The sequence below is a fragment of the Neoarius graeffei genome, chromosome 10 (genome assembly GCF_027579695.1).
Source record: "Neoarius graeffei isolate fNeoGra1 chromosome 10, fNeoGra1.pri, whole genome shotgun sequence".
Taxonomy (NCBI): domain Eukaryota; kingdom Metazoa; phylum Chordata; class Actinopteri; order Siluriformes; family Ariidae; genus Neoarius; species Neoarius graeffei.
In genome coordinates this window covers 36,337,122-36,358,959 of record NC_083578.1, presented here as the reverse complement: position 1 = coordinate 36,358,959, position 21,838 = coordinate 36,337,122, and the positions used below count along the sequence as shown (strand labels likewise).

Below are 21,838 nucleotides of genomic sequence, written 5' to 3'. Positions count from 1 at the left end.
AAATCTGATGATGTTTTAGGTCATATTTATGCAGAAATGTAGAAAATACTAAAGGGTTCACAAACTTTCAAGCACCACTGTGTGTGTGTGTGTGTGTGTGTAGGTCCGTCTCAGAAACTGGTCTCTCATTTTGGGACATTATGCTCAAAAAAATTAATTTTCTAATTTTACTATTTTTTTGCATTTACCTAACACTCAATGTTTCTTTTGTCATGTTTAATAAGAATAAAGATAGTATCTTGCTTTATCTGGCCTCCACTGTGGAATTTTTTTTTTAATAACAATTCAAATGCTTTTGTAAAATTGTTTTACATATAAAATAACTACATCATGAAGAATTAAAGCTCTTGCTTCACAGATGAGTGAAAATATTGAATAAATTTCCTCTTTTTGATTGCTTGGGTTAAAAATGCCAAGTTATGTTTACTGAATTGATTATTCACGTAAATATGAATAATATGATACATTTTGGGTATTTGACATGGTGAAATAGGACACAATGGAAAAATCAAGAACACACCGGAAAGATGAGAATAATGGCGGTGGTAAAAGAACAGTGACTGTACCGGCTGAAGGGTGCGCGAGCAACGGGACATCACTACCGCACCGGACGGAGCATGAGGCGGGGGTGGGGCAAAATGACTGTCCGTAGATTCTGTCAAAAGTTCGATCTAAATTAACCATGGTTACAAAATATTGGCCAAAAATACGCAAACACTACAAAATATGAAAGTAAGATGAAGAAGAAACATTCTTTTGCCTTATACTGCAAGACTAAAACAAAATTAAACTGTCAAAACTCACCTTTTCAGTGATCGCGTCCGAACAAATCACTCGCATAACAGACTGCAAATGGAAGCATGAACAACTTCTAACTGTTGGAGTGGAAAATTCCATTCTACACATGCAAATTGTTAATGTGTGTCCTTCCCCGCACACAAATAACTCACTATGGTAAAAAAATAGACCACAACTCATTTTAAAGCTCAGAAATTCATACAACACCAGCTACCATTGTAACATATTCTGTAAGAAACATATTTGATACCTAACTTTCAGCTTTCGTTTTAAACAAAATCGCAGCTTTCTAACTAAATTTTTGTATGGCGTAGTGATTTTAAGTTACTACTTTTGGTGAGGTAGTGAGTTTGACCCTGAGGCTTTCCATTTAGATCAAAACACACGATCGTATTGGATTTGGGTATGTGGTGTTAGGACTTGGACTGTTTTGGCCTCTAGAGGCCGCTGTTATTTCCTTTTCGTGTCATATTTATTTTGGCCTCTAGAGGCCGCCACTGTTCCTGTGTTTTGTGTTTTTTTTTGTTAATTGCCTGTTAGTCCTAATTATCTTCACCTGTGTCCTTAATTAGTTTGTGTATTTATACCCCTGAGTTCAGTCCTCTTGTCACGGAGTCTTTGTGCTGTTATGTTTATCTCCAGTTTCCTTTGTACTGTGTTTTGTGGATCTTCTGAGCTTTTGCATTTTTGCCTTTTTCTTTTTGAATTATACTCTTTGTTTTTTTTTGTTTTGCCCTGGATTGTATATAGTGTACATAGTATAAATAAACCTTTTGTTACTTTTTCTACTTCCGCCTCACGCCTCTGCATTTGAGTCATTCCCCTGGTGGCCTAGTGGGGGTTTGCTGGATCATCACACCAACGAACCAGGTTTGAATCCCAGCAAAACCCTAACAGAAAGACTCCGTCATGACCGACTCAGCAGAGGCTGCTTCAACTGTCTACCCGGCCAACCTTCAGGGAATTATGGCAGCTTTGACACGCTTCGGAGCGACCATGGACGCTCATGGACGTACGCTCACCAGCCAACGTGAGGCCCTTGCTCGCCACGAGGAACTGCTTCAGCAAATTGGGAAAACCCTGGCACAGCTGACATCTCTGCCTGCATCTCCTGCTCCTGATCCAGTTCCTGCTCCTGATCCAGCTCCCACTCCTGCTCCAGTGCCTCCTGCCATGCTGCCTTCTTCACCTCGTGAACCCAGCCTTCCTGCACCACAGAGGTATGACGGCAAGCACAGTGAGTGCCGAGAGTTCCTTACCCAGTGTCAACTCACCTTTGAGCTTCAGCCTACCACCTACACTACGGATCGCCGCAAGATTGCCTTTGTGATCACCTTATTAGCTGGTAAGGCGCGAGCCTGGGCTACTGCTATCTGGCAAAGACAGGGACCTGAGTGCTTTGATTTCCAGCTGTTTTCTGAAGAGATGCTTCGGGTCTTCGATCAGGCAGACATCAGTACCGACGCAGCCCGAAAGCTCATGTCCATCCGGCAAGGAGGAAGCGTCGCAGATTACGCCATCTCGTTCCGAACACTCGCAGCAGTAAGTGGATGGAACGAGACTGCCCTGGTGTCAGCCTTCCACCCTGGTCTGTCTGACCCCATCAAGGATGGTCTGGCCTCTATTGGATGCCCAAGTGACCTCGAAACCCTCATCTCACATGCTGTTCGTCTGGACAACAGGATGAGAGAACGCCACCAAGCCTTGAGCCCCCCCAGCCTCCCTACCTCTACCTGGAGACCGTCTACCTCCTTCAGTGACTGTCCAGAACCCATGCAAGTGGGTCGTACTCGCCTCTCCGCATCTGAGAGGGAGCGCAGAAGGAGGGACAAGTGCTGCATCTACTGTGGCAAGCCTGGTCACTTCCGAGCATCATGTCCCGAACTCTTGGGAAAAGGACCGCCCCGTCCAGCCGAGGGAGGGTTGTGACGGGGCCTACCCTCTCTCCCGGACTCCCTGGCCAAGGAATCTACATCCCGGTCTCCATCTCCTGGGGTGAGTCTGTCCACTCTTGTCAAGCTTTGATAGACTCAGGGGCGGCTGGGAACTTTATGGATATTCACTTCGCCCAAAGCATCAATATACCTACTGCACCTCTTGAAGTCCCTCTGTCTGTGTCTGCCCTCGATGGCCAAGCGTTAGGTGATGGAAGAGTCACTCAAGTTACTTCTCCAGTCTTCCTCCAGTCTCAAGGTCACAAGGAAGAAATATCCCTGCACCTGATTCCTTCACCTGAGTTCCCAGTTATTCTAGGCCTTCCTTGGCTTACTCGCCACAACCCTCGCATAGACTGGGTAACAAGCCAGGTTGTGGAATGGGGCCCTGCATGCCATGCCTCTTGTCTGCTCTCTAGCTCTCCTGTGTCTCCTGCCGAGCCCCCTGATCTCACCGAGTTATCTCAAGTTCCCACAGAGTACTGGGATCTCAAGGAGGTATTCAGCAAGAGCAGGGCCGCCGTTCTTCCTCCGCACTGGGCCTACGACTGTGCCATCGACTTGCTCCCTGGGACTACCCCTCCTCGTGGCAGACTGTTTTCCCTCTCTCAGCCAGAACGCAAGGCTATGGAGGAATACCTCAAAGACGCCCTGGTCTCTGGGTTCATTCGACCCTCCACCTCACCTGCTGGTGCCGGCTCCTTCTTTGTCGGCAAGAAGGATGGGGGGGCTTCGACCATGTATTGACTATAGGGGCCTGAACAAGATCACTGTGCGCAACCGATATCCCCTTCCGCTGATGTCCACTGCTTTCGACCTGCTCCAAGGCGCCACCGTCTTCACCAAGTTGGACCTACGGAATGCATACCACCTCATCCGTATCCGACAGGGAGACGAGTGGAAGACTGCCTTTAACACCCCCTCTGGGCACTACGAATACCAGGTGATGCCCTTTGGACTCACCAACGCACCAGCTGTTTTTCAGGCCCTAATCAACGACGTCTTAAGGGACATGATTAACCTGTACGTCTTTGTCTACCTCGATGACATCCTTATCTTTTCCAAGACCGTGCAGGAGCACCGCCACCATGTCCGCCAGGTTCTCCAGAGGCTGCTACAGAACAATCTGTTTGCCAAGGCCCAGAAATGCGAATTTCATGTTCCCGAGGTCTCCTTTCTGGGATTTATTGTACGGACAGGCCAACTCCAAATGGACCCTGCCAAGACCCTGGCCGTCCGGGACTGGCCTACTCCCAAGTCCGTTAAGGAGGTTCAGCGGTTCTTAGGATTCGCTAACTTCTACCGCAAGTTCATCAGGAACTTCAGTTCTGTGGCAGCACCCATGTCAGACCTCACCAAAGGGACAGGTGGATCTTATGGCTGGTCTCCTCAGGCGGAAAAGGCGTTCAGAGACCTCAAGGACCGCTTCTGCACGGCACCCATTCTGGTCCTCCCGGACACCTCCCAACCATTCATCGTGGAGGTGGACGCCTCGGACAGTGGTGTCGGCGCGGTGCTCTCTCAACGTTCGGAAGGAAAGCTGCACCCCTGCGCTTACTTCTCCCACCGCCTGAGTCCTGCGGAGTTCCGGTACGATGTGGGGGATCGAGAACTGCTAGCAGTCAAACTGGCCCTTGAGGAGTGGAGGCACTGGCTGGAGGGAGCGCAACATCCATTCCTGGTTTGGACTGACCACAAGAACCTGGAGTACCTCCAGCAAGCCAAGAGACTGAACCCTCGACAGGCTAGGTGGGCCCTGTTTTTCAGTCGGTTTGACTTCACCCTCTCGTACCGTCCCGGCTCCAAGAACACCAAACCTGACGCACTGTCCAGGCTGTTCTCTGCCACTAACAGGGAGAATGAAGTCGGGCCTATTATCCCGGTGTCCCGGATTGTGGCCCCTGTCCGCTGGGGTATTGAGGAGGCTGTTCGACGAGCCCAACGCCAGGACCCCGGTCCTGGGACGGGGCCACCGGGCCTCTTGTACGTCCCACATCAAGTCCGGGCCAAGGTTCTCCAGTGGGGTCACTCTTCCCCTCTCACCGCCCACCCGGGAGCTCGGAGGACCCTGGACTTCCTGAAAAGACGCTTCTGGTGGCCTAACATGGAGCAGGAAGTAAGGTCATTTGTCCTGTCCTGTGAGGTTTGCACCAGAACCAAGAACCCACGACAGCGTCCCCAGGGTCTCCTGCATCCTCTGACCATTCCCTGGCGTCCCTGGTCCCACATGGCAGTCGACTTTATCACGGGTCTCCCTGAGTCACAAGGTAACATGGTCATTTTGGTCATTGTTGACAGATTCTCCAAGGCCTGCCGCTTCATACCTCTGTGCAAACTCCCCTCTGCTCTTGAAACAGCGAAACTTATATTTAATCATGTCTTCCGAGTCTTTGGTCTTCCTCAGGACATCGTCTCAGACCGAGGGCCCCAGTTCTCCTCCCGAGTGTGGCACGGGTTCTGCAAGGTCATCGGAGCCACTGCCAGCCTCTCCTCTGGGTTTCACCCACAGTCCAATGGTCAGACGGAGAGGCTCAACCAGGACCTGGAAACCACCCTGCGAGGCCTGGCTATGGATAACCCGACATCGTGGAGCACCTGGCTGCCATGGGCAGAGTACGCCCACAACACCCTGCAGTCATCGGCCACCAAGCTGTCGCCATTCCAGTGCCAATTCGGGTTCCAGCCACCTCTGTTCCCGGACCAGGAGGAGGACGCGGGGGTGCCCTCGGTCAACCAATATGTGAGACGGTGTCGCAAGACCTGGAGCAAGGTCAGGAAGACCCTCATACAGACCTCCAGAACCAACCAGACTCAGGCCAACCGCCACAGAAGACCTGCACACACTTTCCGCCCTGGGCAGCGGGTTTGGCTGTCCACTAAGGACCTTCCGCTGCGGGTGGAGAACCGCAAGCTTGCTCCTCGCTACATTGGCCCCTTCAAGGTGGTGCGCAGGGTGAACCCTGTCTCCTACCGGCTTCAGTTGCCCCGGACTCTGAGGATCAACCCCACTTTCCATGTTTCCCTGTTGCGGCCTGTACTGACGTCTACGTATGCCCCTGCCCCTAGGAACCCCCCACCCCCCCGCATCTTCCAGGGGCAGACTGTGTTCACTGTGCATCGCCTGCTTGACTCCTGCCGGGTCCGCAGCGGGTTGCAATATCTGGTGGACTGGGAGGGCTATGGTCCTGAGGAGCGCTGCTGGGTTCCTGCTCGGGATGTCCTGGATAAAGAACTGTGGCGGGACTTCCATTCGGCCCATCCGGATCGCCCTGGGAACGTCAGGAGACGCTCCTAGAGGGGGGGGTCCTGTTAGGACTTGGACTGTTTTGGCCTCTAGAGGCCGCTGTTATTTCCTTTTCGTGTCATATTTATTTTGGCCTCTAGAGGCCGCCACTGTTCCTGTGTTTTGTGTGTTTTTTTGTTAATTGCCTGTTAGTCCTGATTATCTTCACCTGTGTCCTTAATTAGTTTGTGTATTTATACCCCTGAGTTCAGTCCTCTTGTCACGGAGTCTTTGTGCTGTTATGTTTATCTCCAGTTTCCTTTGTACTGTGTTTTGTGGATCTTCTGAGCTTTTGCATTTTTGCCTTTTTCTTTTTGAATTATACTCTTTGTTTTTGTTTTTTTTTGTTTTGCCCTGGATTGTATATAGTGTACATAGTATAAATAAACCTTTTGTTACTTTTTCTACTTCCGCCTCACGCCTCTGCATTTGAGTCATTCCCCTGGTGGCCTAGTGGGGGTTTGCTGGATCATCACACCAACGAACCAGGTTCGAATCCCAGCAAAACCCTAACATGTGGAGAATGGAGTTACAACGGTGATCAAATATTTTGCATGATGTTTTATTACGGTTATGATTATTCTTTGAGCGCACCAGTCCTTAGGTGTATAAACTTACAACTTAAAATACAATGTGATAACTATAGACTTTTCAGTGGACTACAACCTTTTTAAGGGAATGCGATGTAGTCAACCATTTATTATGTCCCAGATCAAGCCGCCATTTTTCCACAAATTTGCTGAATTTTTGCCAAATTCTGAGTATTCACATCAAAGATTTAGTTTTATCTGTATTACCGTATAACCTCTAATGAATGCCCCCCCCCATATTTCGGAAAAAAAAAATTCAAAATTAAAAAAACTAACCGTCTGAACAGTTTTACATACCCCATGTTTTCTATCCAAGTCCAGCATCCAAATCATCTTCCTTATGGAGCCGCATTGCCTCCATTTTCAGCGCCTTGCCTGTGACCCTTACCTCAGCTTCCCTCCTTTGAAAGAACCACTCAAGAATTTTTTTTTCAATGGCCGCATACCGCAGAGGCTGACCTGCACCACTAGCCTTTTTCTGCCCAGCTGCCAAAGTTTAAATTTTGCGTTTTTGTTGGCACCATTCGCGGACTCGTTTACGATTGATCTTGTAGAGTTTAGAAGCAAAGTGGTTTCCTTTCTCCTCCGCCGTTTTTACGACTTTTAGCTTAAAACTCGCAGTGTAGGATTTGTGTTTTTCAACACGTGTGTCCATCTTTACAATTAGAAACAGAATGATCAGATCAAATTATCTGGGAGGTGTGTGACTTCTGCAAAAAGGGAGCTTTATGCAAAGTGAGTAATGTAACAGTGGTCGGCGAAAAGATCAAAGGTGTCAAGCCAGCTGACATGCGAGCTATATCTGGGCTGTTTCCTCGCTGAATGAACACCTGCATTACCGTATACACTCCAGTAAGCACCCCAAATAATAAAAAAATCAATTTTTAAAAACACTTAATTTGACGACTTTTCACCTAGAAAACGTATGAAAGTTAGGGAAAATTAGTAGGGCAGTTATGTTAGGGTTTGAAAAGTTTGATCAACTGTGATTTTTTTTAACCCCTAATAAACGCTCCCCCTTTTGAAAGATGTAATGCCCCCGGGGGCGTTCATTAGAGGTTATACGGTATTTCTTTCATCGTTTTATTTCAAATTCAAACCAAAATCACCATTCAAAACCATATAGTTTATTGACTGTGAGTATATTTAGTGGGGTACCCCCACAGTACCCAGTTTCTGAGACAGACATATATATCTATATCTATATATACAGTTAGTTCCATAAATATTTGGACAGAGGCAGCATTTTTCAAATTTTGGTCCTGTACATTACCACAATGAATTGTGAACAAAACAATTCAGATGCAGTTGAAGTTCAGACTTTCAGCTTTAATTCAGTGGGTTGAACAAAATGATTACATAAAAAATGTGAGGAACTAAAGCATTTTTTTTTAAACACAATCCCTTCATTTCAGGGGCTTAAAAGTAATTGGACAAATTAAATAATTGTAAATAAAATGTTCATTTCTAATATTTGGTTGAAAACCCTTTGTTGGCAATGACTGCCTGAAGTTTTGAACTCATAGACATCACCAGACGCTGTGTTTCCTCCTTTTTAATGCTCTGCCAGGCCTTTACTGCAGCGGTTTTCAGTTGCTGTTTATTTGAGGGCCTTTCTGTCTGAAGTTTAGTCTTTAACAAGTGAAATGCATGCTCAATTGGGTTGAGATCAGGTGACTGACTTGGCCATTCAAGAATATTCCACTTCTTTGCTTTAATAAACTCCTGGGTTGCTTTGGCTTTATGTTTTGGGTCATTGTCCATCTGTATTATGAAACGCCAACCAATCAGTTTGGCTGGATTTGAGCACACAGTATGTCTCTGAATACCTCAGAATTCATCCGGCTGCTTCTGTCCTGTGTTACATCATCAATAAACACTAGTGACCCAGTGCTACTGGCAGCCATGCATGCCCAAGCCATCGCACTGTCTCCGCCATGTTTTACAGATGATGTGGTATGCTTTGGAAGGCGAGGAGCGCCCTGTGCTGTACTTGCTTTCATGCATTGAGAGTTTACGGCTGATGTACAGCACAGGGCACTCCTCGCCTTCCACCTTCTGGGACAAAATGGCCCCCAGCCCTCTGTCCGATGCGTCAATCTGTAAAATACAGGGGAGAGAGAAGTCAGGGGAGTGCAAAAGTGCCCCCCCCCCACACACAGTGCAGCTTTTACCTCAGAGAATGCCTCTTGGCACTGCTCCGTCCACTGGACTGGATCTGGAGCCCCCTTTTTAGTGAGATCAGTTCAAGGGCTGGTTATGTCTGAATAATTAGGTATAAACCTATGATAATAGACAGCCAGCTCCAGGAACTGTCTCACCCCCTTTTTGGTCTTGGGCCACGGGCAGGCCGCAATTGCTGCAGTCTTGTTAATTTGGGGACGCACCTGCCCATGACCCAAGTGGAACCCCAGATACAGATACTTCCACCCACCCAATTGCACACTTTTTCGGGTTAGCTGTGAGGCCCGCACACCTCAGCGATTTAGAACGGCCCTCAGATGTTCAACGTGCCCCGGCCAATCATGGCTGGAGATTATTATATCATTGAGATATGCGGCTGTGTAGGCAGCATGAGGGCAGAGGACCCTGCCCATGAGCTGCTGGAACGTAGCAGGCACCCCAAATTACCCAAAAGGAAGTGTGTCAAATTGGTGTCATCCAAACGGTGTGGAAAAGGCCATTTTCTCTCGGGAGTATTGAACTCAACTGTTGCTCATTACATGATCGGTACCATGCTACTTAACCTTCCTCTAGTGTTAGGGTCGGCACTGACCCGTTTTTAGGTTTAGCATGCATAAAAGTACTACATAAATTTGTTTATTGCATCAAGACTTTTTGACTTTGTCAGGAACTTCTATTTAAACAAAATAAAATCCAAAAAAATAATTTTACTAAATTATAAAATGCTCTGGTGAAAATTGTGACCTTTGTGTTGTTAGGGTCAATTTCGACCCAGTTAAAATATAAGATTATAAAACAATAATAAATGCCAAAACTGAAATCATAAACACACAATCAGCCAACAGCCTACAGCCAGCTCTTCCTCCAACCACTTGAGCTTCAGTCAGGGGCTTTTCTCTTTGCCTGTTTGACAGAACAAACAAAGACAGACATGTCCAGGCATGTAAGGCCAATTGAGTTTAGAGTTGGTGACTTGCAGAGTACACATCTCCAATTTACAGCATGCAACAATGAGAAGAGGACTGAGTGTAAGCCAAGCTCTGGATCATATCTTTGCTGATAATGAGGCAGAGGACACAGAGCAGTATAGCGATGGAGATGAGCAGGTCTCTGAGGAGGAAGATGATGTGGCGTTTCAACCGGAAGACACAGACACATCTGATCAATCTGATGAGGTCGTCACCGGTGCTGAAGCTGCCGCTGCTGAAACATTCAGATCCAAAAGTGGCAACATCTGTTGGAGCTCAGTACATACATGGCAGGACAGCTGCTGCAAATGTCATCAAAATGACCACTGGGATCACAAGGTTTGCTGTGACGAGAGTAAGTGACATCAAGTCATGTTTTGATCTGTTTATGCCATTGTCACTAAAAAAAGTCATAATTGCTATGACAAACCTTGAAGGAAAAAAGTCCATGGCAACATGTGGAATAACATTGATGAGGAATGCCTGGATGCCTACATTGGTGTTCTTCTCCTTGCTGGAGTGTATAGATCCAGCAATGAGGCCACTGATAGTCTCTCGGACGCATCGACAGGCAGGAATATTTTCCAGGCAACAATGTCACTTCAGACCTTTCGAATGATATCAAGAGTCCTCAGATTTGACAACAGACACCAGAGCAAAATCTGACAAGCTTGCTCCCATCAGGGATGTCTGGGAGAGATGGGTGCAACTCCTTCCATTGATGTTCAACCCAGGGCCAGAGGTGACAATAGATGAACGTTTTCTCCCTTTCCGTGGAAAATGCCCGTTCTGGCAATACATGCCCAGTAAGCCAGGCAAATATGGCATAAAAATCTGGGCATGCCTGGATGCCTACATTTGGTGTTCTTCTCCTTGCTGGAGTGTACAGATCCAGCAATGAGGCCACTGATAGTCAACAGAAAAAAAAAAGACTTGTTTTTTGCCCTTTTCTTGAAGTAAATATATATGGGTCGAAATTGACCCGAAACACCATAGATGTTACTATAGTTGATAATATTAAAATTAATTTTTTTGAACATTTAAGAAATGTGATCTAATACCCCTCAGTAATAGTCAGGTAACAGAACAACCTTTTATTTGTTTACATTATTCTCTTGAGGTTCATTTGACCACTTTTTTTATATTGAAAACGAGGGGTATGCTGTTAAAAGAAAGGCCCAGGGGGCCACAACAAAAATATTAAAACCAATCTTTTTATGGATAAGGGAGCCTAACAAGGTAACCAAGAGGTAAGAAACAAATTGGATGATAAATCGTTGTTTTTAGGGTATTTTATGGCTTATTTAAGACACGGGTCAAAACCGACCTGTTAATATAAGAGAGAGTAACAGAAAGCTAACACCAGAGGAAGGTTAAACACATCACTCACACAAGTTCGGGGTGAAGTATCGTTCTGTGTTTTCCAGTCCATACTAAGCCTTTATATCTCTGCCTGTCTCTTATTGTTTTGACTCTCACTATCCCTCTCTCTTCTGTGCTTCCTGTCTTGCCTACGTTTACCTGTTCACCGATCGACCGACTATTGACTGCCTTCTGACCATGATTCTAGCTTCACGATTTGGCCACGTTATTGTTTGCTCCCCGCTCTCCCCTGCAAATACATCTGTAAGTGCCTGCACCCTGACAGGATACTTCGCCTACAATGGGTGTAGCAGAGGAAGCGAGGCAAACTGCACTGAATGCTCAGGGGCATTTACTAGGAGAACATCAACAGATGTTTGTGGACCTCAACATATGGATGGCACAACTTGCAGCTGTGATGTACCAGGCCCTCCTTTCACACCCTGAGGCGTCTTCTAGTTCCATGTTACAGCTCCCCGTCCTGGAGAAATATTCCAGGGACGCTTATGTCTGCAAGGGATTTCTGCTTCAGTGCTCCCTGTATTTCTCAACTATACGCCAACTCTTGGATGAACACAAAATTGCCAAGTTTCTATCCTTTCTCACCGGTAAGGCAGAGAACACACAACTTCATATGTGTATATATGGAGAAAAGGAGAGAACACAACTTCATATGAGCATTTCCTAAAGCTTTTTAAACAAATATTTGATCATGAACCTGAGGGAATCGAAGTTGGAGAAAGTCTCCTCACCATGAAGCTAGGTTCTAGAAGAGTTGCTGAATATGCATTGGATTTCTGAACTCTGACCGCAGCCAGTGGATGGAATAGACCAGCATTGAAGGCAGTGTTCCGGCAAGGTCTTCATCCCGAGGTACTCAGTGAAATGGTGTGTAGGGATGAAAACCTGACACTAGACTCCCTTATTGACTTAGAGATCTGGTTGGATCATCTGCTCACCAGCCGGCCCTCTCTCAAGGAGAACTATGGACCTGTTCACCTGTCTGAGGAAAACACACCTATGGAAATTTCCAACACTTGTCTGAAAAGATCAAAATGGGAAAGGAAGAAGAGAGAGTGTCTTTGCTTTTACTGCAGGAGTTCAGAGCATAAGATCAACCAGTGTCCAATCGGCCTATCTTGCTCTAATCCAGCAGAAACCCCAACTCGTGGTGAGTCCTGAGCGAAAATTTAACGCACCATCATTTAAAGTGCCTGCATTGTTAAAGCTGGTGTCCTCCACACATGTCCTGTCTGCCTTTATCTCGGGGCAAAGGGGAGTTTCATCAACAGTGTGATTGTCCAGAAGTACAACCTGCCCACAATCCATCTTCAGAGTCCACTCAGCATCTGAACCATTGATGGAGGACCCATAGGTGATGGCCTGGTCACCAATAGAACTGCTCCTGTTCACAATCCGGTGGAAGTTTTCCATTCAGAACACATATCTCTCTGTGTAACCACCACAGTCCATCACAACATTATTCTTGGATATTCCTGGTTACAACTTCATGATCCACTGATCTCTTGGCAGAACAAGGAAATTCTTCAATGGTCTCCCACATGCTTTCAAAATTGTCTTTCACATCCCCAGATATACATTTCCTCAATGTCAGTGGAGAGCCCGCAACCAGACTCCATTGAGAATGTCCCAGAGTGTTATCTAGATCTACAGGAAGTCTTCAGTAAAGGGAAAGCCTGTGGGCTACCACCTCACAGACCATATGATTGTGCCATCGACCTTCTGCCAGGTATGTCACCTCCACGTAGTCAAATCTATCCCCTTTCCCAGAAGGAACATGTTGCCATGGAGGAATACATCCAGGAAGCCCTCAACCAAGGATACATTCATCCCTCCAAATCACCAGCCTCAGCAGGCTTCTTTGTGGAAAAACGAGGTGGTGGCCTTCAACCCTGCATAGATTATAGAGGACTTAACCAGGTCACTGTCAAGTATCCCTACCCTCTTCCTCTTGTTCTGTCTGCCCTAGAGCAACTTTGCTCTGCCAGGATATTCTCTAAACTTGACCTTTGCAGTGCTTTATAATTTAATAAGAATTAAGAAGGGAGATGAATGGAAGACCACTTTCAGTACAACCACTTGTCACTTTGCATACCAAGTAATACCATATGGCCTTTTTTTGGCTCCCAGTGTATTTCAATGTCTCATCAACAACATATTAAGGGACATGCTGGAAAAATGTTATTGCATACATTGACGACATTTTGATTTACTCCCCTGATGAGAAAAGTCATAAGGAACATGTCAGAGCTGTCCTCCAATACTTATTGACCAACCATCTCTATGTAAAGGCAGAGAAATGCGAATTCCACCATGATCAAATATTCTTTTTTGGTATACATAAGTTCTGAAGGCGTCAGCATGGATTCCTCCAAAGTTTCTGCAGTCATGTCTTGGCCAGTACCCATGTCAATAAAGGAGCTTCAACAATTCCTGGGCTTTGCAAACTTCTACTGCTGTTTCATCAGAAGCTTCAGCATGATAGCAGCTCCCCTAATGGTCTTGCTCAAGAAGGGACCAAAATGACTTCTGAGGAAGCCTTTAACTGGGATCCCTACAGCACTCCATACAGCTGAACTATTGTTCCAACAAGTATTCAGAAACTTTGGAATCCCTAAGGACATATTCAGCAACATAGGTCCTCAGTTCATTTCACGCCTGTGGACCTGCTTCATGGAATGGCTAGGAGTCTCAGTAAGTCTCATTTCCAGTTATTATCCACAATCCAACAGACAAGTGGAAAGGGCAAACCAAGAGATTGGATGCTTCCTATGAATTTTCTGCAGGAGGAACCAGGGGGACTGGTCATGTTTCATCCCATGGGCCAAGTATGCACAAAACTCACTGGAATGTTCCACGACACAACTTGACCCCCTTCCAGTGCATACTCAGCTACCAACCACCCTTGTTCCCCTGGGATGACACTCCAGCACAAATCCAAGCCATTGAAGACTGGTTTTCATGCAGCCAAGCCATCTGGGAGGAGGTACATCAGCGTATCAAGACAGTCAATACCAAGTACAAGAAGTATGCTGACAAACACAGAAGCAGCAACCCAGATTTTACTCCTGGTGACAGAGTGTGGGTTGCCACCAAGAACCTCATAGCTTCCAACACATGCCAAAAGCTGCAAGCATGATACATCGGTCCATTCAGGGTACTCTGACAAATCAATGAAGTCTCCTACATGTTAGAACTCCCCCCTCACAGTCGGATATCCCCAACATTTCATGTCTCCTGTCTTAAACCTGCCATTCCAGGCCCACTTGCTGAGAACTCTCTCGTCCAGGAGCACCAACCTTTAAGTCTAGAGGGTGAACCCATCTACCAGATAAAAAGGTTACTTGACTCCAGATGCAGCGGAGGTCAAGTCAAATACCTGGTAGATTGGGAAGGCTATGGGCCAGAGAAAGGAAGCTGCATAAGAGCCAAAGATGTCCTGTACCCACTGTTAAAACAGGAATTCCATGCTCAAAACTCTGACAAACCTGCACCTAGGGGCAGAGGGCACCCCAGGAAGAATGTAGCTCCTCGGGGGTAGTTTCTGTCAGTAAAGACATTGAAACCAGCAGTGCAAGCTGAACTACAAACATGGCTGCTCAAAACTACAACATTCAAGATTCACAATGCCCCCTGTCACTGGAGTATTGAACTCAGCTGTTGCTCATTCCATGATCAGTACCATGCTACTTAAACCCCTCACTCACACAAGTTTGGGGTAAAGTATCATTCTGTGTTTTCCAGTCCATACCAAGCCTTTATATCTCTGCTTGTTTCTTGTTGTTTTGACTGTCGCTATCCCTCTCTTGTCTATGCTTCCTGTCTTGCCTATGTTTACCTGTTCGCCAATTGACCGACCACTGACTGCCTTCTGACCACGATTCTACACTGCAAAAAACTGAAAACTGAATTTGAGGAGAAAATTCCTTAATACTAATGAAATTATCTTGCTGCATGGACAGATACTTTTACTTGGCAAGACATCTTAGAATAAGTTGGTTACAATCTTGAACTAGTTTTAATAATCTCCAAGTCGGTGTCTTGTATTCTTCTAATAGGAAATGCTAGATTATTTCAACTATATTCAAGATATCATTTTTGCAGTGTAGAAGAATATAAGACACCAAGTCTGAGATTAAAACTAGTTCTAGATTGCAACCAATTTATTCCAAGATGTCTTGTCAAGTAAAATTATCTGTCCATGCAGCAAGATAATTTCACGAGTATTAAGGAATTTTCTCCTCAAATTCAGTTTTCAGTTTTTTGCAGTGTAGCTTCACGATTTGGTTCTGTTATTGTTTGCTCCCCACTCTCCCCTGCAAATACATCTGTAAGTGCCTGCACCCTGACACTATCGCTAATTTAAACTGAACACGTTATCAAAATTATACCATATTTTGATGAAGACAACTCAGATTTTAATTTTTATGCTTTTTTTAATTTTTATGATATACTTACCCTATTGATAAACATACACTGTAGGCCATTCTTAATGCAAATATGAATATGGCTTTTCAGAGACTACAGACATATCAAACATCTTTCACACTTAGATGGCCACATAATTTTGAAACTATGAAATCAGTCATTCGTAAATATCCAGCAATGCTTTGAAAATTTCTTGACACTAAAACTACTAAACAAACTGAAAATTCCTTTCCCTAGGAGATGCAGGGGAAAGTGGATTACCTAGAAATTGTAGCTTCTCCAACTATAAGCATCTCATTATTTAAAGCAGTAGAATAGCTACGAAGATTTTTTCTGTGTAAGTAATTTGCATTTATATTATTTGCACTGGGATTATCTCACAACAGCCGCTGCTAAAGTAGAGCGTATTGTGCATCGCTACACTGTGTGCATCACAGACAGCTGTCTCTGCAAAGCAAGAATCCTATCATCTAGGATTGTTGCTGTTGCAAACAAATCAGTAAATTTGGTGTATTTACTTGTCTTCTTGATCTTTTCTGCTCCCCCTCTTCATTTTTGCTGTCTATATTGATTAAAGGCCAGAAGAGGGGTATTTGGTTTAATTGTAAGCCTGTACATTTTTCATGTGACCAGCCTGAAATCTGTCGATCTCAGAGGGCTGCTGTCATTGTCTCATTGTCTCCTGTATGGGGAGGCAGGGGTTTGATCAGTAGGTTACCAGTGTGTGTGCGCGCGCGTGCATGGTTTTTTTTTTTTTTTGTATGTGCTGCAACAAGTATTTCTAAGTTATAATGTTAACATGAAATTTATTGTGACGCCAATATGCAGTCCACCGAGAATTCTTCTGGCTCTCCTGATAAGCCACTCCAACATTGTTTTTAGGTTTGTGCATGTGGACTGCCCTCATCAACTCAGACTACATGGTTAGCAGGGTTTCATAGAAACTGGACCTATAGCACAACACAGAGTTTGTGTTCCTGCTACTACTTCTAACTTAATTCTATATTTGGTGTTACTGTAGTATTGAAAGACCCATACATGACCCAGTATTAATCTCCTGGCAGAGTGAACTAAGTTTTAGGCAAAAATATTCTTAATGTCCTCAGTTTCCTAAGAGCCCCTGAACCACTAGTCACAAAACAGCCCCAAATCATTCAACACCCATAATCCACCACTGTTTTTTCCATGGGTGTTAGGCACTTTTCTTTATATTCCATTTTGTGCCAAACATGGTGATGGTTTGCATGGTCAAAAAGTTCAAGTTTGGTCTCATCTGGCCATAAAACATGATTGCAGTTGTATTTCTAATTATGCTTTTTGTGGTTCCTGGGAAACTCAGTTGTCCTAATTTGTACAGGTCATTAATCATTTCCCTCTGTCACAAACTTTTTGATTTTTTTCCCCATAATGATGGATGATAAATGAATTTCATACATTTGCAACCTCATTTGATCAAATGCAGCATTTGATCAAATGCTTTAAAATATAATTTGCAACATATGTTTTTAATCAAATTAATATTATTGAGGAACTTTTTAAAGAATTTTGTGTTAGAAAGTTTAGCCATTTTCCAAATTGTTTAAATGGAAACTTTTAATAATTTTGTTTCATATATATTTAATACAGTTATTTTTGTTTGAGTGTTCCAGTAATTATAGAATTGATTGTTACCTGATCTGATGGTAACATTTCATTTTTGTAACCATGTACAGCTTTTGTTTACTTGGTTACTTAATTGATTCTTGTTTAGCATGCCCCCCTGTACCCCGTGGTGGTGTTCGCATGCTTCCACCCAAAACAATAGTGAGAGACCTTCCTCTACCTGTGTAAGTGTGTGTACATTTCTATCTTGCTAAGTGCACTGATACTGCTACTCCTGTGAGAGCTAAATATCCTCATGGGTAATTTGGAAAAATAAGATTTTTTTCTTACATATAATGGTTCCATATTATGCTGGGTCATTTATTACTTTTTCTGTTGTCTTTCCAGTATGAAACCACCTGTCCCAAGAACCAAATCTGTAAGTATAGTCAAGATACAAATAAGCTTGGACATGTACATCAGGGGTGTAATTTTCTGTCATTATCTGTATCTGATTAGTTCTCAAAATATTTGCATCTGATATTGTTGATCCTGTTGATATTCTTTATAAATGAACTGAAATTCTTACTTTTGGAGACCCCAGCAGAGATATTCTGCCCTATGTACAGCATGCAGTCTATTTGAGCTACAGTACATGAAATGACAACTCAAAATATGAAAAAAATAAATATGGAATATGGTTTTATTTTGAAGCCTAGTGTTTAGGTCAGATTACTGGAACAAACCAGCAATTGTGCCACTCCTATAAATATTGTGTAAATGAACTGGATTTTCTTTTTTTTTAAATTAACTTGGTAATTTTTTCCCCCCCAAGCAGCATTGTCAGGTTCCACATACAATGGCTGTGTCAGCAATGTGCAGCAATGTTAGCATGTTTCCATTAAAAAGACATATAGTTTATCTTTTGACTGGATACTTTACCTAGTGTTCATGGGTAGGTTTCCTGATAACATTGCCATTTAGGGCTAAAGAGCGAGTTGAGAGATGCTCTGAAGCAATGAACATTGTCTCTGTATGTGGTTTTCCCAAACTCACTCATCAGAAGGAATCTGAAGAGCAACATTACAAAAAGCATCTTTGCAGTGCACATCCCCGATATAGGCCTTAGTAGTTGCTAATTCCAATTGATTGGGTCAAACGGCATTCGCTTTTAACCAAAAATCAATGAAACATAGTGTTTAAAATCTGTTAATATGTTGTATCATTAAGCATTAAATATATAATGTGGTAATTAATAATTGAAACAAATTTACATTTTTGGGCAATATTTTTAAATATTTAAATATTTTTTTATATAGTTTTTTTAATTAAACGAATAAAGGTTTACACGAAAGAATGAGATAATAATAATAATAATAATAATAATAATAATAATAATAAGTAAATGTGTTCCCCATATCCCCTCATTTCACTGTTACCCAAACATGCAGTCAGGATTATTTCAACTAGAGCGGCGGCTACAATTATCGACAGTCCATAATTATCAACACTTTTTTTCAGATTTACCAATAAACAATTTTACAAAGGTGAGTTTCAGTTACAACAGTTATTATTGGTTAATTAATCAACCAGAAGATGACCCCCCCCCCCCAATTTGATCTTGTCTGATGACACAGCTTGTTACCTGAGATGGAATTTTTTTTAGCACGATCAGCAATTTGAGGAAAACTTTGACATTATCATTGCAGATAAGCATGGTGGAAAAATTACTTATCAAATTCACTGATATTTCATGATATCCTTGTTGAAACCTACTTTGTTTCTTACTCTTTCATTTGACAGTTGCCATTTTGTATCAAAATGCACGTTTGAGAAGTCATGTGAGGTGTTGACTAATAGTGATTGCTTTCACCGGTGTCCACCATTATCGACACCCCGTGGAATTAAGTGACATTTACAACTGTTATGTATTGATCTTTGTGTAACATTGTTGAAGTAGATGAAGTACTTAAAAAAAAAGTGCTGTGATTTATGATATATTTTTTTTCTGATTCATAACAGAAAGGAATGCTTATAGAGTATTTGGAATCCTGTTACAATAAATAGAATTAGACCAGAATTTAAAAAATTACATGCTTGAAATATTCAGATTTTTCTATTCCATTCAGAAAAAAGTGTGTATATATATATATATATATATATATATATATATATATATATATATATATATATATATATATATATTAGTGTGTATGTTTGTCCCGTCCTTCCTGCACCATATGGCACGTTAGGCGTCGTCGATCTGTTTCTGTAGCCCTCAGCCTCTCGCCTATGGAGCACTTGCATGTGACGTCACAGCCGATCCAGATTGTGACAGACGCCATCGTGTCGGTCAAACGCCATATTCCGCCTTCTACTTCTGGTTCTACTTCTGCTTTTACTTCTACCTTTTCTTCTGGAAAACCCTACTATATACACAATTCTACTACAATGGCTGCGGCTACAAGCTCTCCCTACCTGTGCACGTTTTTTATGTTTTTTTGTGTGTATTTTTGCGTGTTGTTCGTCTGTACCGGACTTCAATATCCACTACAACTGTATGGACTTACTGGACATTGGTTTCCAGCAGAAAATGACGGTTTGTAGTGATTTCCATCGCATGCACAACATTCCGGACGAGAAAAAAAAAAAAAACATTCCGGACGAGACAGCGAGGTCTCCGTGGATTGTTATTGGAAGCAAAGCGAAGGAGGCAGCGCCGGGAGCAGAAGCAAAAGCGAGGCTACAGGCAGAGCCGGCCTGTTGACTAAGTTCAGAAAACAGCTACTCAAACCTCCACTGCCAAGCCTCTACCTCTCCAACGCCAGATCCATGTAAACAAGACGGACGATTTGGAATTACCTTATTCTATAATCAGCTGGTCAGTGCTATACTCAATACTTAAGGTGACTTACCCATCCAATGAGGATAGTTATTTTCTTGTTTACAAGATGCCACATCTGAGTCGCTGACAAATCCTGAATTTCTGTAAAGAAAACTGTCCAGAGATTTATAAGCACACAGTGCTTCACCACTGAACAGCGAGGGAAAGTTTATGAGGTAATCATACACGTCCGGGTATTCCGCTGGCAGTTCAAAATCCGGTCGTGAAAACTCCGTCCGGAAAGCCATAAGGGTCACAAATCTGTAGATCGTTTATTTTAGACATATATCTAGTTATCTGTTCATTAGAAAAATGAGCCGTGTAGTCCGTCGGTTGAAATTGATCCATTCTGTACACGAGTGCAGCAGTATTCAGCGGTGTTTTTGACCGACAAGATGGGGGTTGTGTACTTTCCGGTCACGTGACTGCAAGATCTCTATTACATAGCTAGGGTTACAGTGGGGTGCTGGTCCTCTGGTAACTGCGAGTGTGTGTGTGTGTGTGTGTGTACGTACAGTGTAATATACATATACACACACACACACACACACACACACACACACACACACACCCACTCGTGGTTACCAGAGGACCAGCCCTCCACTGTAACCCTAGCTATGTAATAGACGAGAGGCCGAGGGCTACAGAAACAGATCGGCACTGCTTAATGCACCACTGGTGCAGGAAGCACTTTAGATTTAATTTTTTAGATGTAAAAATATAAAGTTTTGGTTCAAGGAATGACGTGCAACCTTTGACCTGGATTTTCATATGATTACAATGTCAGTTGCCTGACATTTATTGTTAAAATACAAAACTTGAAATTAATACAAACAACAATGAATGATTGTGATCTACGAAAATACTTAGTGGGTTGAAATTGGAACAAAAAGATTTTCTGACACAAGTTAAACATTATCAGTTCATTTGTTTACAAACATTAGAATTACTTCCTCATTTACATAAGCACAGGCATCGATATATTTATAAAAGATATTTTGTAACAAATATGTCTATGTAAAACAAATTTTAAATAAAAAACTGTTTTCTTAACTTAATACCACATACCTATTATTATTATTATTATTATTATTATTATATTATTTTTATTTTAATATAAATCATTATCTGGATGTCGATAATTGTGGAACGGTGTCATGTGATCTGATATGCTAAGTAATCAGGAATCAACTCGTTTTTTTTTTCAGTGGAAGTTTGAGTAACTATTCACGCACAGTTTACATACTTAAAGCCTTTTCTACCTTTGCAATGGCCAAAAGATCATTAAGGTGTTGATACTTGTAGCCGCCACTTTATTATCCACAATGCCAAGTTAGCAATGTTCTTCCTTATATGTGCGCATGCAGAGAGAGAGAGAGAGAGAGAGAGAGAGAGAGAGAGAGAGGGATTTTGATCTGTCTCTACCTAAGGAGATTGAATTGACTTTATATATATTACATTACACATAGGTAGAGACAGATCAAAACCTCTCACGTGCACATATAAGGAAGAACATTGCTAACTTGGCATTATGGATAAGACTTGAAATAATACACTCCCACACACACAGTTACAGGTGCAGAAATGTCTTATGACACTAAATTTGATAATCACTCACCTAATGGAGTTAAATTTGATTAAATGTGGCAATATCAATGTAACATTATGATCTCCATACATAATTCCATAACGTATTGAAATATATTCATAATGTTTTTTGTATATTTATTTAATAATTAACTTGATGTACTTGGAATGTCCAAGAAAAATTATTGAACATCGGCAGCAAATTCAACACCAGTTTT

The 21,838-nt window shown here is 43.0% G+C and overlaps 1 protein-coding gene across 1 annotated transcript in view; it reads left to right on the top strand.

The window, feature by feature from the left end:
• The window catches only part of si:dkeyp-117b11.1 (B-cell linker protein), a 262,865-nt gene that overhangs the window by 124,155 nt on the left and 116,872 nt on the right, over window positions 1–21,838 (top strand). The window contains exons 11-12 of the mRNA XM_060931747.1: window positions 17,319–17,394; window positions 17,558–17,588. Of these exons, the coding sequence (XP_060787730.1) occupies window positions 17,319–17,394; window positions 17,558–17,588 (107 nt within the window). The remainder of the gene's footprint in view (window positions 1–17,318; window positions 17,395–17,557; window positions 17,589–21,838) is intronic.